Genomic DNA, 17,775 nt, shown 5'->3' with positions numbered 1-17,775 from the left:
AATTTTCGGTGTGTTTGTGTGTGGTATTAGAGTGTTGTTGATGTAGAGATGAGGTATGTATTTGTGTTCTTTTGTCCAGTTGGTGAGAAGTGTTGCTGTAGATTTGGTTGGAGCTATTTTGAGTCTGTTTGTGATGAACCATGTGTTGAGTGTGTCAAGGTAAGGCTGGATTATTTCTGCAGCTTTGTCTGTTACGATGTGTGCATGTGATTGTTATGTCGTCTGCGTAAGAAGAGATTTGTATTTCTGAGGTGTCTGGCGTGGGTAAGTCATGCATGTATAGATTAAATAATGTGGGGGATAGAACTGAGCCCTGCGGTACTCCGTTCTTAATGTTTCTGATGTGCGATGATTGGCCATTATATGACACATGAGCATTCCTGCCTGCCAGATAATTGGCCAGCCATCTTTTGGTGTTATTGTGCATGTCTGTGTTATATATTTTATTTGTTAGGTTGTGGCGGGGGATAGCATCAAAAGCTTTACTAATGTCCAATGTTATAAGAAGTGTTCTGTGGTGGGGCCTATCTGAATTGATGCCATCAAAAATTCTTTGTGTGAGGTTTGTCAGAAGAGTGTTTGTGGAGTGTAGTGGCCTAAAACCGTGTTGTGAGTCAGCAAGGGGAATATATGGTGTGACAAGTTTAAGTATTAGGCGTTCAATGACTTTAGAGGGGGTGCAGAGAAGTGTGATTGGGCGGTGCGATGATGGGATTGTTGGGTCTTTGTTCGGTTTTGGGATGGTGATTATTTTACCATGCTTCCAGATGTCGGGTATAGTGTTGTGTGAATAGCTGTAGTTTGCAATGTTTGTGAGTGCGTGTATACCTTGTGGTCCAATGTGTTTTAGGTGGATGTTGCTTATGTTATCAGGGCCACAGGCAGATGAGTGCTTGAGACTATGCATTATGAGTTTTGTCTGACTGTCTATGAAGGGTGTATAGTCTGAGTCTGTGGGAAAGTCTTTCTTACGTCGAATGGTGCGTCGGTCGTCAGGGTGAGATGTAAGATGGCTCGTCTGTGCAAAATGACGTATGAGTGCGTTTGCTTGTTGTCTGTTTGAGGGTAGATTATCTGTTGTTGTGATTATTGCTGCGTGAGAGCGTGTAGTGTTAGTGTTGGATAGTGTGATGCTGTTGAGTGTTTTGTACAATTTGCTGGTGTTTGTTTTGTGATCAAGTGTATTGATAAAGTTTTGCCAATTTTGTGATTTTTGTTCATGTATTTTATTGGCAATCACAGTGTTTAGTGTTTGTATTTGGTCTGCTATGTTTTGAGGGATAGGTGTGGGGGTATCGTGTTTAAGTGTGTCACGTTGTCTGATGAGGCCTTGGATTTCTGGTGTGAAGTTGGGGTTGTGTGATTTTCTGTTGCCTCTAGGGATGTATCTCTTGTCTGCGTTTTGTATGATTGTATTAAAAGCGTGCACAGCATTGTTTATGTTTGTGATTGGTGTACTGTTAAGTGTTTCAAAATGTTGTTCTGTCTCTTCATTAAAGGCTTCCCAGTTAGCTCTCTTGTAATTGGTGTAAGTGTGTCTGTGGCCAGCTGGGGTGCATCTTGTTTTGGTGGTGATGATGATTGGAAGGTGGTCAGAACCAAGGGCTCCGACCACTCTCCATGATGTTGTTGGGGTTAGGCAGGGGGAGCAAAAGGTGATATCAGGAGAGGAGGGAGTGTAGAGGGCTTGGTATGGGATATGTGTATGATTATGCGTGTTGTTCATGATAGTCAATGAGTCGAGTTGAGTCTGTATATCAAGCCCTCTGTCTGTGTCGGGGTTGTCGACAAACCAGGCAGACGACTTGGCGTTGAAGTCACCACCCATGATCAGGTTGGGGATTGAGGTTAGTTGGCTGAGCTGAGGTCTGAAGGTGTTTGGAACTGTGGGGGATGATTGGGGGGGAATGTACATGTTAACTATTGTTAGTGTTGAATTGTTGCCTGTGCGGATACGAATGGATTGGGTTTCTGTTGTGTTATCTGTGGTAGGGAGGAGAATTTTGGTTGTGGCACTTGTGTCCACAAAACAGATGGAATGGTGGATCAGGGTGACGAGTCCACCGCCATTGCCGTCAGTCCGGTCTTGTCTGATGGTGGTGTAATTATGAAATGATGGTGTTTTGTGTGAGTGTCTTAATTTTGTTTCTTGTAGAATTGCAATGTGTATGTTGTGTTGTTTAAGAAAGTGTTCAAGGTCTTGTGTAATACATTTTAGTTGTATTTGTACAAGAAGCGTCACCAAGTGTGAGTGCAAATACATTTAGTCTGTCTTAGCCAATTAGGTTCAAACTCCATAGATGCTGATTCTAAGGACCAATTAGGGGTGATTTTGTTCGGAGGAATTAGCACTCTGGGTGTGAAGAAGGCAGAGAAAGACTTAGGAAGTGCCATAGGGAGGTCGTTCAACCTTGGGCAGGATTTTCGGATGCATGCATGTATCTAAAATAAGTCCTTTCTCCCCATGTTTATACATTTATAATTAGGGTTATGTGTGAAGTCTATGGCAGTGACGTGGGAAGCCAAGACAGTGAATCTCTTGATAATCATTTCTCTTTAACCCCCGTTAAAAATTGTGTTTTAAGAACTTGGAATTATGTTTAGAATTTATTTGTAAATCATTAACTCAATTATATGTCCTTGGTTATAATTATCTTGTTATATCTATCAACTTTAATGAATGTTAAACTTTCCAGTTGTGTCATTGTTTTTTTTTTCATTTTCATGATAAAAAAAAATGGTATGGCAACCTATACTAATTTTATTCTGTGAGCAGATATCTCAAACACATAGGGTCTTGGGAATCATTCATAACATCTTAGAATATGGTGGATTAGAATATCTTTATGTTACAAGTCAAAGGTACTTGTAAGATTTGTAACAATATATATACACACATATATATACATATATATATATATATATACACACATATATATACATATATATATATATATATATATAAATATATATATATATATATATATACTGGTACCTCTACACGTGCCCTTATGTATGCGAAATTCTATTTACGTGGTCAAATTATGGGGAAAATCTTGTTGCTATTTACGTGGAAAATATCTACTTATGTGGTCAAATTGTGGGGAAAATCTTGTTGCTATTTACACAGAAAATCTTTATTTACGTGGGCACATTGGTGTCCATTACTGCATGGAAAATCAAATCCCACACCGCCATCTTGCTAACATCACCATTCACACCCTGTGTTGTGTCTCCTCCCGCTATCTTTGTTGTGTGCACGACTGGTCCTTCTTTCGGCACCTACCCCATGGTACTGTACCATTTGTGCCTTTAAAATGCCTCCAAAACAGGTGAGAAGTCCTACTGAAGCTGGTGCTTGTATATATATATATATATATATATATATATATATATATATATATATATATATAAAAACAGCACCACAATTGAGAAAAAGAGGGAAGTGATTGCTAAAGCTGCTCAAGGTTTATGCATGTGTAAGCTGGTGAGAGAGTTTGGTATGCCTGAGTCACCAATAAGAACCATTCTTTTAAATAAAGATAAAATTTTGTCAGCTAATGTGTCTAGGGGTATAAGGTGTGTGAGCACACATAAGAGGCCAGTGTTGTTCATTGAGGTGGAAAGGTTATTGCTGATGTGGATACAGGAGAAGCAGCATAAGAGTGACAGCTTGAGTGAGGAAATTATCTGTTCAAGGGCTAGCCAAGTGTATGCCAACCTGCAGCTGCAACAGGCTGATACCAGTGGCCAGCTTACACCACCCTCAATGCCCTTTACAGTCAGTAGGGGGTGGTTTGAGAAGTTTCGGCAACATACAGGCATCCACAGAGTGACATGGCATGGTGTGGTGGCAAGCACAGACACAGACGCAGCTGAGGTGTTCATCAAGGAGTTTGAGGAGCTGGTGTGTCGTGAGAGTTACCTGCCACAGCAGGTATTTGTGATGAAACAGGGCTCTTTTGGAAGAGGATGCCTAACAGCACCTACATTACTGCTGAGGAGAAAGCTCTGCTGGGGCATAAGCCTATGAAAGACAGGCTTACCGTGATGTGTACTAATGCGAGTGGTGACTGCAAGATCACGCCACATGTAGTGTATCATTCAGAGATGCCAAGAGCATTCAAGAGGGGCAACGTCCTGAAGAGCAGACTTCCAATGATGTGGTGTTCCAGCCCGAAGGCATGGGCAACCTGACAGCTGTGTCAGGAGTGGCTCGAAGGGGCATGTGGCCCCGAGATCAAGAAGTTTCTGTAGAGGAATGGACTGCCACTGAAGTGCCTCCTGCTGCTGGATAACGCCCCAGCACATCCCCTCAACATGCAGGCACATCTTCCCCAAGACCTGGATTTCATCACAATTAAATTCCTGCCTCCGAACACCACTTCCATTCTGCAACTGATGGACCAGCAGGTCATTTCTAATTTCAAGAAGCTGTACACGTGTGCTCTGTTTGAACGCTGCTTCAATGCTACCACTGACACTGACCTAACCCTGCAAGAATTTCAGAAGTCCCATTTCAACATCTTGCACTGTGTCAAGATGATTAGCAAGAGCTGGGAGTAGGTTACCAACAGGACTCTACAGGCAGTGTGGAAGAAACTTTGGCCATCATTTGACAGGGAGCGGAACTTCAAGGGCTTTGAGCCTGCTGGTCCATCTGTCATCTCAGATATTGATGCGCTAGGGAGGGACCTGGGCCTGGAGATGGAGGACGGGGATGTTGAGGAGTTAGTAGGGGAGCACGAGGATGAACTGACCACTAAGGAGCTGCATCAGGTGCAGGTTGCCAAATTGGTCCAGGAACAGCAAGAGGTTGAGGGAGACGACGATTGTGTTCAGAGCCCCACCACAGAGGAGGTGAAGGAAGCCTGTGTAATGTGGAGGAAGCTCTACTATTTCATGGAGGTCACACACCCGGACCAGACACTAGTGAGCTGTATTGCAGGTCAGTTCAATGAACTGGTCATGCCTCACTACCGCCAAATCCTGCACACATGGTGCTAGCAAGCAACCATCACAGAGTTCTTCCAGCCTCGTGCCAAATGACAGCAGCCTGATGAGGGTGCCACTCCAGCTGAAGGAGCACCTCCTCCTTCAGAGGGGGTCAGTAAGCCCCCACCACTCCACCACCTCACTTCCATCCCCCTACACCAGCTGCAAGCCTTACCATCAGTAGGTACAAAAGATTGCTTTTTTCATTATATTTCTTACCTTGTAAGTGGTCTTTAACATTGATTTTTTGGCATTAATGTTGCAGGAACATCATAATCATACCTATTTATGTCCGTTTGGTGACAGGCTTCATCATATCAGAGGGAAAAAAGTAGACTTTTTCGAGGTTGGGAACAGATTAATTGAATTAACATTGATTTTAATGGGAAATATTGTTTATATTTACTTGAATTTCTATATATGCAGAGGCATACAGAACAGATTAATCGTGTAAATAGAGGTACCACTGTAGGTAAAACAATGCGAGTATATATTCAAACATTAGTAATAGTAAGTGTTGCCTCATGTTTGGAAACCCTTAGCCCCAGAGTAGCTGGCAATGGTCACTAGACCCTCCTATACATTTTACTGGTTAAAATCATTAGATTACTGTGTTGTATTAATGTGGCTGAGTGGGTTAGGTTGTCGTTACTTGAGGTGAAGGTTGAGGGGATGGCAGTTCAAATCCTGCCACCAGCAAAGTTGAACCAAGGGCATAGTTAATTTCAGTTCGAAGCTTTAAGAATCATTTAGATAAATACCTAAGTAAGATGCTGTAATGATTATAATCTATCTTATATTATTTGTTTTTGTTTTGTTATCATTTGTCTGTCTAATTTTCATTTATTATTAGTTATATATCAATTTATCATTATTTACTATTTACCTGTTTGTTTATTATTTTAACTATACCTATGCATTTATTTATGTATTTCATTTATTTACATTATTATAGTTTTTATTTATTATTTTATTATTAATATGATTTTTTTTTTTTTTGCATCCGACCTAGATATGGATCAAAAGGTCTCCTGTCAGCATGCTCCGCCTTTGTAATCCTTTGTAAATTTCACAACACAAAGTCCTCTGTGAGGGGCACTGTCCTAGCTTTCTGATAGGGGGAGTATGTGACGTTAAACCACATCACATCACATTAGTGTTGGATTGTTTCTATGTCACCAGGTTAGGGGAGGAGCATCCACCAGTTGTCTACTCCTCTTGTGTGAAAGGGTGAAAAAAATATATTCATGACTAACAGAGATCTTGAAACTGGTCCACACATAAAGGTTTACTCCATATGGAGGTAGGGGGTGCTGTCAGAGGTTTCAGATGGGCAGCGCAGAGATCATTAACTTGATGTCCATTTTCATAGGACCATCACTTGCAGATACCCATATTCAGTTCCTTTATATTATAAAAGTAGCATATAAAATATTTCATACTTTACATATAAAAAGAATCAAATAACCAGTTTTTATGTTTAGTATTCTATATTACCTCATTACTTACTTGAACATAGATGTCTATCTGTGAGCCAGGGTATTTACTTTTTCTGATGGCAGCTTGGAAAATCCCGGCCACCTGCAGACTCATTGCTCTGGTGCGAGGGTCCCTTGGTCTTCGCACACGTTCTCCCTGACTTGCAGCAATACGACTCATCTGACATTGAATCACACACTCATCGAGGTTTTGTTTACTAAAACTTCTTACCTGGATGAAAAAATTATAGTTTAATACATACATACCTATACCAAAGGCTTTTTCCCCCTAACAAAGGAGGTAGAAATATATATATATATATATATATATATATATATAAATAAATAAATAAGTCCACTCCCACCCATTCCATCCCCACATACTCCACTTCCATTCACCCACCTCACTCCCTCTTATCTTGGTTCCTCATGGATGATGGGTAATCCCTGCATCTTGCCCACTGCCCTAGGTCAGAAGCAGTGTGGCATGACACACCACATCCACAGCAAATTTGCTTCATTAAATTGGTGACCCCCCTCTCTGTCCTCTCATGCAGAAAAAGAAAAGATGGGGAGAAATCTCTTTGGGCTGCATAAAATTATTTTTTCACACATACTCCCTCACCCCCATCCCTTACTCACTCCCTTTCACACATCACAGCATCATCCATACACAACCATTCTCCATTCATCCCTATCTTCTGCCTTCTCCCTTCCTTTCTCAAAAGACATTCGCCTCTTTCTCAATACCCCTTTTACCCTATCCATCTATCTCATCCTTAGTTGCCTCCTCAAGTTCATTCCTTCTACCTCTGCCTTCCACACCTCTTTTACTAATCTTTCTTCACTCATTCTTTCCATGTTTCCAAACCATCCCAATATTCTCTCATCAACCCTATCTCCCAACTCCCAATGGGGTGTTCTCCTCCTCACTCTATCCAGCCTAGTAACCCCTATCATACTTCTCACACACCTCATCTCAAACACATTTAAACTCCTCTTTTCCTCTCTTATGTTATGTTTCTGCCCTGTACAGTGCTGTCAGCACAATCACTCCTTCATACAATATCCTCTTAGCATCCATTCCCAAATGTCTATTTCTTATTACACTTTTTAATCCCCTAAGGCATTTACTTGCTTCTCTCAATCTACATTCTACTTCCACCTCCATTCCTCCCTTTCCTGCCACATTCACATCCAATTATCTAAAACTATCCACTTCCTCCAGTTGCTCTCCCTTAAGGGACCGTCAGGTTGCTTTATAAGGGAGCATGTCCTATAACTTTTTGAATCTCTTTGATGAACTTAGGTATAATTACCATTTACATTTGTCTATAATTCCCCTGGGTATTGTATTCCTCACATGTATATATAAAGTGTAGTGAAGATATAATGAAGTTATAATGAAGTTTAATGAAGCTGTAATTAATCATATGGAAATCCTTCCACATAATTAAGCTTGGTATATATTGCAAGCTTAGATTCTGGGGAATATTTGTTATATTGTACATTTGACCAAACTTGTACCTCTAATTTTTTGTGAATTTTCTTTTCTGAACATTTCAAAGATGCTGCAAAATTCAGGTTTCATAAATAGAAAAAAATAAATAAAATAAAATTTCTTTTATTTTTTAATATAGGAAATAAAGAGCATAATTTTATCTTTCAAATGAAACAAAAATGACAAAAATCCATCAAGAACAACCGAAGAAATAACAACAAAAAGAACAAAAACATTAAATGTACATGAGAAGGCATTTAAATTTTGCGCGACATTTTTAAAAGGCCCCAGCCCCATAGTCCCCGCTTTTGGTCACTTTACCACTTTTACTTTTCACTTTTTTTCTCCTCTCGTTTCTTGTCTCTTCTTTCGAGGGCAGACTTATGAATATGGGTGTAGGGTTCTTCAAGAAGAGGAACAACAAATCCTTCTTTATAACCAATATTGTTGGATGCTGTCCTCTTCGTTTGTTTTTTTCCTTCTCGTTTCTTCATCTGGCACGCAAGGGCCTTCACTGCATTCTTCCTCCTTGCTCGCTGGCTTTTCGTCAATCTTGCCATGATTACCGCAAGAAATTACAGTGAGGAATCAAAAATATGAAGCACGGTGAGAGCTTCAAAAGAACGTGACCTCACTTTGACGTTTGGATGGGTACTGATGCCCTGATGTGTGCTATTTCTGGATCTACGCTTGTGGGAGGAGTTGCTAAATACCTCCATAAACACAATTCCGTAGCAAAAAACAAAATAGCTATAGAAAAAATTAACGCTATTCCAATATACAGAATATTTGATACGCAATGGGGTTGCCAGAGGTTGCCAATAATTCATCTATTTTATTCTGTATAAAAAGATAGAAACGAAATACAGCTCTATAACTTTGTAGGAGTGTTGCCAACATCATAGAGATTCTTTTTAAATGTTTTCCTAAAATTCGTTCATGTACCAGATTTTTTCGAATAATTGCCCCTGACGGACCCTTAATGCTCACTTCCAGTCTGCTGCCACTTTCTCTCCTTGTACATCCCATCACCTTACTTTTACCCACATTTATCTTCAACTTCCTTTATCACTCACCTTCCCAAACTCTGTCACTAACTTCCTCAATTCCTCCTCTGATCCTGCCACAAGTGCAGTGTCATCAGCAAACAACAACTGGCTTATCTCCCACTTTTCTCCATTTCCTTAATATATCATACATAACTCACTAATAACATTCATATGTGCAAGTTTCAGTGTCAGTATATACTTCAGTGAGGGGACAGGAATCCCACTCTCTGTGCTTTTCTACAGTCAAGACAAAAGAGGATTCCAATCAGAACTCTATTAATTGGGTCATTGAATATGCATGAATGTAGGATGAATGAGAGTAAAAGGGTATAGATTGGTAGAATGTGAGAAAAAAGATGGTTGTGTTAGTAATGAGTGAGATGAAACTGAAATGGAAAGGTGAGCCTGAGTTTGGTATTGTTAAGTTGGGTGTTGGGAGTAGCACGAGGGCAAGGGAGGGAAAGAGTGGCACTGTTAGTAAGTAATGAAATGGATGTGTGGTTGAATGGAAGGAAATGTCATTTAAGATGATGTGGGTGAAAATGAAAGTGAATGGGAAGATATGGGCATTTGTGAGTATGATCTTGGTATTATGAAAGGTGAGAAGAAAGAAAAGCTTTGGAATTATTTAAATGAGTGTGTGGAGTTTTAGAAGGAATGTAAATGTTGTGGTGTTACATGTAGCAAAAGGCCTTTCCTCCTCATATGGAAGGTAATCAACCAAGACATACACCTACATTTCACCCACCCCACATCCACCCAACACCTATCTGTATTTCTTCCCATCTTAGCTCTTTGTGGATGGAGATGGAATCTAGGTGCTAGAGAAGATAAATGAGCTAGTGGATGTAGTACAGCAATAGAGGTCAAGTGTGCCAAAGAGGAATGAAAGCAGAAGTATTAGAGAGGTGTAATGAAAGGAATCTGATAATAGCAGTGTTCAGTGTGGCTGTTTTTTTCTGTGGGGTTTATGTTTGGGGTTAGTTTTTGGAGTATTGAGTTTGGCAGACTTTCTTGAAGGGCTTGTTTATTGATCTGAGAATGTATTGTTTCTGTGGTATAGGAGGTAGGCTGATATAGATGTTTGAATAGTACGCTGCTGGTGCAGTTTCTTTTATACATTCTGTTGGCAGTGCTTGTGAAATGTAGTGTGAAGGGTGTATGATGTTTGGAGTCCTGATACAGAATTGTGTTCCTGACATTTTCATGTGGTGTTCCATTGGGAGGATTTTAGTTTCTATATGCCTTTTTCTTTTTGGCTACCTCCTGTGTAAGGTGGAAAAAAGCCTTTGGTATATGTATGTATGTAGATGTACAACAGGGGTGGTTTTGGTGTATCTTGTTATTACTCTTGGTGCTTTGTTTATGACAGCTGTTCAATGTACATAAGAACATAAGAATAAAGGAGACTGCAAGAGACCATAAGGCCTACACTAGGCAGCTCCGTGTAGAGGTTGTTTATGAGGCTTTTATTATGGCAATTTGGGATGTCAGGAGAGTGATTATGATAGTAGAGGAGAATAATAAGGATATAGCATATAAGGAGATAGAAGTAGCAGTATGAGTGCTAGAAAGGCATCTGGACTAGATTGTTGTCATTTGGAATGTTTGACAAATGGAGGAGCAGTGTGTGTTTATGCCTCCAAGGGATGGAAGTGCACTAGTGGATTGAGTAATGCATATATAGTTCTGCTATGCATGATATTATTTTGTCAACACTAAGTATTGCTGGTACCTGTTTGTGGTGGTCATGTAAGATGGACAGTGGAGGTGTCCGTTTTCATATCTACATTCAATGAAAAAAATTAGGAGAGAGGGAGGGAGAGGGAGAGAGAGAGAGAGAGAGAGAGAGAGAGAGAGAGACAAAGAGAATCTTTTCTAAACATTAGTAAAAAATAAATACATAAATAAACAAATAAATAAAAGTAATAGAATAAAGAAAGAAAAGAGAAATACTACAAGTAATGGTAAGACCTCACTGGGGTAATATGTGTCAACTGGTGCTCTAGCTGCCTTGGTCAGGGTATTGACCTACTCCCCTGTTGCTACTTTTAAACTCAGTGTGTGATGTTTTAAGTGAATGGCTATTTTACAATAGTGATACTCATGACAGTGATTTAATCATAGTGAACTACTTAGTTAAAATGTCTACTTTCACCCATCTACACAACAGTGCTGGTAAACTGTATCAATTAAGATCAAGGTGTGGTTACACTCCTTCACTTGTGATAAGACATCTTTAAGAAGTAAGTTTATTTCGTAACTGTGGATGTAGAGCAGGACACAACCATCATAGATACATAATATGGTTAAAACAAAATAGAGAAACCACCAAAGCCTGTCACAGAACGTAAAGTGATAGAGGTACCAAGGCAATGGTATGATTTACCTTCATTAATATTGTCTAATGTTACCTCCTTGTACAACAAAGTAGATGAACTCATTGCTATTGTATTGTCACTTAATGTGTTTGTAGTTGCAATTACAGAAGCATGGCAAATAATATCCGAAATATGTGAAATTGAGGGATACGAATTCCATCACAACCTAAGGAGGGGACGGCATGGAGGTGGAGTGGCCTTGTACTCCTGGAAAGCACTGAATGCCTCACAGTTACCCGTGGGTATTCCTGAGGGACTTTAAACCTTATGGATTAGATTGACCCCTTCCTTACATCCTCGCCACACAGCCTCCATCATTATGGATGTAGTGTACCACCCCCCACAAGCTCCTTCAGCCAACACTTTATAATAATGGAACACATTATTAACATGGCTGACAGTTTCAGGGCAAATACCCCGGTGCTAAGTTGGTTCTACGGGGGGATTTCAAAGGTGGAGCATGCCGATGGGAGACCTTTTGATCCATAACTAGGTCAAATGAGAATATATATATATATATATATATATATATATATATATATATACACACACACACACACATATATATATACACATATACCAAAGGCTTTTTCCCCTTACAAGGGAGGTAGCCAAAAAACAAAGACATAAAAACCATCCCCACCCATTCCATCCCTAATACAATACACTCCCCTTCCCTCCACCCTCCCTCTTATCTTGGCACCTCCTGGATGATGGGTCATTTCTGCATCTTGTCCACTGCCCTGGGTCAGAAGCAGTGTTACAAGATAGAGCACATCCACAGCAAGGCCGCTTCATTAAATTGGCAACCCCCCACTCTCAGTCCCCTCATGCAGAAAAGGAGAAGACGAGGAGAAATCCCTTCAGGCTGTGTCAATTTTTTCCCACACACACTACCTCATCCCCCATCCCCCCATCCATTCCACCTCATGCATCACAACATCATCCATATACAAACATTTTCAATATATATTATATACAATAATGATAAAGGATTAAATGAAATAGAATAAAATAAAATAAAAATTACAATTATATAAATATTAATAAATAAATAAAAAGCATAGGTACAAATAAATAGTAAATAATGATAAATTGACAGATAATAATAAATAAAAATCAAGCAAATAATAGACAAATAATAACAAATAAACAAATACATACATACATACCCCCTTACAAGGGAGGTAGCCAAAAAAACAAAGGCATAAAAACCATTCCAACCCTTATACATTCCACTCCCCTCCACCCTCTACCCTCCCTCTTATCTTGGCACCTCCTGAATGATGGGTCATCTCTGCATCTTGTCCACTGCCCTGGGTCAGAAGCAGTGTTGCAAGACACAGCAAGGCTGCTTCATAAAATTGGCGACCCCCCCCTCTCCATCTCCCCATGCAGAGGAGAAGACAGGGAGAATCCCTTTGGGCTATGTCAAATTTTTCTCACACATACTACCTCAACCCCCTCACCCTACAGCATCTTGCTTAGATATTTATCTAAACAAATCATAAAGCTCTGAACTGAACTACATTGCATTGCCTCTGCAGGAAGTCTATTCCATTCATTAACTACATGGTTGGTGATGTTGTTTCTACCCACTTCCAAATGAAATCTATTTCCTGACAGTTTGAGACCATCATTTCTAGTAAGGTTATCATTCAGTGTAAAAATTTGGTCACTTTTGTTGTCAATCTTCTTTAGAATCTTAAAGACCTGTATCAAGTCACCTCTGAGTCTACGCTTTTTTTAGTTGATTTTTGTATGATTTATCTTTTATATATGGAATAAATTTTGTGGCTCGCCATTGTACTTTTTCCAATCGTCTACATATATCACAACTCGTCAACTTCCCCACACACAGTGTCAACATCCTAAGTGACATGAGTGAATTGTACCTTCCTCCCAATTGGTCAGTCGACCCATACTTCCATCCCGTGGTCACCAGCCAGCACCAATTCATTAGTACACAGCACCACTACTCACTATCACCAGCCCATGCCTGACTCACACTTGTATGAATTTGGACAATGAATCACTCAACATTCCTGGACCAAGGTGCTTGCAGTGGAGGGAGTACAGGAGAAGTGGGATATTTATATCAATATAATTATGCAGGCCTTCATTACTTTCCTTTGAAACAGATGTGGACCCACCCTGCAGATGCCCCGTGGATGACACCTAGGATAAAAAGACTGCTAGAGCAGCGTGCAAGAGCTTTTTAAATGGACACCACCTTTTTTTTAGATAACTCCAGAACAAAGTCATAAGGAAAATTAAGAGGGCCAAGAAAATGTACTACCCTAATAAGATCAAGCATTTACAGCAGAACAGCAGCCAGTGGTTTAACAGGGTTAGAGGTTTGTGCAGTATGCAGTAAGCATCTGACATCCCACTCATATCACCATTGTCACCTGATCATGCAGCTGAGCAAATAAATGACCACTCTGGATCCATCTGTCAAATGCTGCCCAAGATTGACCTCTCCTCCCTGCTTTCCTCCCCTCTCCTTCCCCCCCGACAGTTCATGTTTTTCAGGTTGCCAAAAAACTCGCCAGCATTAAATTAAAGTGTTCCTCTACACCCGTAGACTTACCCATCAAACTTTATTGTGAATTTGCTCGTGAACTTGCCATCCCAATCTGTGCAATAATCAATGCCTCACTTACTCAGAGTAAATGTCCCATGGATTGGAAGACAGGCTTCATTACTCCCATTTCCAACTCCTCCAATCCCCAATCCTTTAGTGATCTCAGACCCATTACTATCACTCCTATTCCTAGCCTTATTTGTGAGGATTTTGTCTTCAAGTGGGCACACTCCAAAATCAGCAAGTTCATTGATCCCTAACAGTTTGGTAATGTGAAAACATCCTCCACCACTCACTATCTTATTAACTTCCTTCAACAGCTGCTGGGGATCACCACTGACAGCAAGTTGACTTGGAAGGAGAACACTGCTAACACCGTCAGGGCAGCCTCCTACAAGCTGTATATGCTGCATTGCCTGAGATCATTAGGGGCACAGGCTGAAGATCTCAAAACCATCTACACTTCCTTCATTTTGCCCAAGTTGATATATGCATTACCTTTCTGGGCCTACTCACTTACAGTCACACAGCAGCGACAACTGGAGAAAGTGCAGAAACGAGCTTGTCGCACAATTCTTGGCAATGAATACATCACCTATTGGCACACTCTCACCACATTCAGATTTCCAACCCTTGCTGACTGTTACCTTCAGACTCTGAGGTCGTTTGCAGTCACCCTAGTGAAACATCCTTGGCACCGGGGCTTGCACCCCCCCCCCAGCACCACCACCACCAAAGTGTGACGTGCGTCACCACAATACCATCAAACCAATCAGAGCACACACACACTGGTATAAGAAGAGCCCCATACTATACCTACATTTGTGGAGTCGATCAACAAGAAATAACAATGTTGTACAACATGGCTATTCCTTAGCTTACTTTTTTTTTGGGCTTGTAAAAACATCTTTACACTATTATATCTTATAATTTTATAATTCTGTAGGATGTATATTTTTTTTTTGTGCTTGTAAAAACATCTTTACACTATTATATCTTATAATTTTATAATTCTGTAGGATGTATATTTTCATCCCCCCCAGCACCACCACCAAAGTGTGACGTGCGTCACCACAATACCATCAAACCAATCAGAGCACACACACACTGGTATAAGAAGAGCCCCATACTATACCTACATTTGTGGAGTCGATCAACAAGAAATAACAATGTTGTACAACATGGCTATTCCTTAGCTTACTTTTTTTTTGGGCTTGTAAAAACATCTTTACACTATTATATCTTATAATTTTATAATTCTGTAGGATGTATATTTTCATCAGTAATGCTGCTATACCCAATAAACCATATATTATTATTATTAAAACTGAAGACAATGACAAGTTTATCTGACAGATGATGATCCAGATATATACACTTACTTCTCTGGGTCCATAGACAGCTGCCAGGACTTTAGTAGATCCCATTTCAATATAACCACTTCCATTTGGCCGTTCGTACACACCCAAGCGGCAGTCAATCTTCCGGAGACAAGTGCGTGTTCGGCCATCTTGTCTTAATCCCTCAGTGGACAGGATTTCCATTTCTGTAACTAAGGAAATGAAACTTTGAATATCTACTACTACTATTATCTTTTTCTTTCTTTCTTGAGCTAAGAATACAACCTCCATCCCTGTGGAACTGTAATGAAAGCAGGCAAAATCTGTCTTCCACAGACAATTCATTAGCCCCACTCCCACCAATGACGGTGGTCAACAACCCTTTCATATTTTTATTACCACTAGAACTACTAATTGTTGCCTCAAGTTTCACTGAGTAGAAACCTAAAATACCACAGTAACTGGCTATAGTCTCTGGACCTTCCTATAGATCCCTCTAAAAAGAAACACTGGACCTGTTTACACTGAAGTAGTGCAAGACTATGATGCTATTGGCTTGTAGTAGGAGGGCAGTAATCACTAGTTCTTTACTCTCCTAATATGAAAAGGTAGAGAAAATACAGTTGAAGTTATGCCCAGGCTACTGACCTTATATCAGGCCATTAAAGCTGCACTTCTAGTTGGAGGGGAGGATGACACTAGGTTCTGAAGTTATTCCAACACTTACAGGATACACATAACCATGTTAGAAGGTTCCTGAACTAAGAGGGTCTGAATATGTATGTTGCCTTCCTACTCATTTTGATTTATAAATCATATCATATATTCTGAGAAAGGGGAAAATGTTATGATATTGTGCTCCCTGATGGGAGGAACAGATTGTCCTGCAAGATGAAGAGCAAAGCTGGTATAAAAAAAAATAATAATAAAAAAATAAATAAATAAATAAAAATAAAATAAATTAAATAAATAAAATACACCTATCAGCTACACCCCTGAGAGGTTGACACTTGGTCTTTGGATTGGGCCCGAGACATCTCTCTATCGACACGAATTGTATTTCTTACTTTTTTTTTTCAAACATGAAGAGCTGAAAACTAGCACCTCCTCTCCTCTCCCTACTACTTTCAACTTTGTGTTGGTGACAGAAAAAGTCCCACACTGACAGAGTACGGAAAACAACCCAGAATTTCTTCCCAGACAGACTTACAGGGGGTTCAGAGGACCATTGCCAGCCACTGTGGGGCTACAAATTTTCCACTTGGTGAAGCTCAAGGCAACAATAGATTAATTAATTGTTTAATAGAGCTTGACACATTGCAATTGTCAATCTAGCACCACTATGTGGGGAATTTCAAAGTGGAAACTGTTTTAGGTATACTTTTGCTAGTGTTCTACCTAATCCTATGACACACAAACCATATATGATAATGATATCATAAAATCACTAGTGAAAAATGTAGTAACACATTTGTAAATCACAAATGACATCAGTCAGAAGAAAGAAAAAGTTGAATAAGCGAATCTATATATTTCAATTGCTAACTGCAGTTAATAATCAAAATATATAGATTTGCTTGTTCAACTCTTTCTTCTGACTGTGGTGTCAGTTGTGGTATTATAAAATGTTTGTGATATCTGTATTATATTGAAGGAACTGTGAGGTGAGCCAGAAGAATGATAGTGGGTACTAAATGAGAACTTTCTCGCCCAGAGAGCAAGAGGTGATGTGCTCTGGAAAGCCCATACTTGACTACTGCAGTCATCTCTCCATATTAAATGAGTAATATCCAGGAACTATAGTGTATAAAAAGCCTTCACCAGACAAATGACAAACTGGATCTCTACTCTCAACAGAAAAGGTTATGTATATTTAGAACATCATGGCAAACATTGTACCTGACCCTTTGCACTTTACATTACATGCCTGTGAGGATGAAAAAATGGGAAGGAATGTGGCAGAGGTACCTTCCCGATTAGTGCATAAGGGTGGATCAAGACCTTACTAGCCAGAGCCTTCAGCCATGAAAGACCAATGATATTCAATGCCCTTTCTCTAGAGGTCTGAGAGATGTGTTCAAACTTCAGTAGATACTTTTATAAAGAAACCTGTACAACTTTCTGAAAACACTACCTAATACATCATCAGCTGCCAAGCAACCACAAATACGATACCAGACCAAGTGTGTCAATAACAAGGAGAGCATAGGCGGTGGACCACAATGCATTATCATGATTATGATGATTATGTACGCTTGACATTGGGGTCTCACTAAACGCCGACCAAAGTCAACCAACGCCGACCAAAAACACACAACATTTGGTTTTTTATCAAATGCATAATTTATATATAAAAAATAGCATATGGTTGCATTATTTGACCTATTTTCTTTAAAATGTGTGATTTCCATGTAAAATCATCAAAGAGAAGTTACGTTTTTATC

The 17,775-nt window shown here is 39.8% G+C and overlaps 1 protein-coding gene across 4 annotated transcripts in view; it reads right to left on the bottom strand.

Moving 5' to 3' along the window:
• LOC143026609 (exosome complex component RRP41-like) overlaps window positions 1-17,775 on the bottom strand; it is a 38,354-nt gene that overhangs the window by 19,573 nt on the left and 1,006 nt on the right. For 3 of the 4 annotated variants that reach the window (XM_076187297.1, XM_076187298.1, XM_076187300.1), the window contains exons 2-3: window positions 15,374-15,543; window positions 6,505-6,705 (exon numbers count right to left, since the gene is read on the bottom strand). In XM_076187297.1, coding sequence (XP_076043412.1) covers window positions 6,505-6,705; window positions 15,374-15,535 — 363 coding nt within the window. In that variant the 5' untranslated portion in view covers window positions 15,536-15,543. Of the gene's footprint in view, window positions 1-6,504; window positions 6,706-15,373; window positions 15,544-15,979; window positions 16,794-17,775 lie in introns of those variants that run through there. The other variant, XM_076187301.1, reaches the window with a different exon arrangement.

The sequence above is a fragment of the Oratosquilla oratoria genome, chromosome 6 (assembly GCF_046742065.1).
Source record: "Oratosquilla oratoria isolate Oo_2021 chromosome 6, ASM4674206v1, whole genome shotgun sequence".
Taxonomy (NCBI): domain Eukaryota; kingdom Metazoa; phylum Arthropoda; class Malacostraca; order Stomatopoda; family Squillidae; genus Oratosquilla; species Oratosquilla oratoria.
This window is presented reverse-complemented; position numbering and strand designations above follow the sequence as displayed.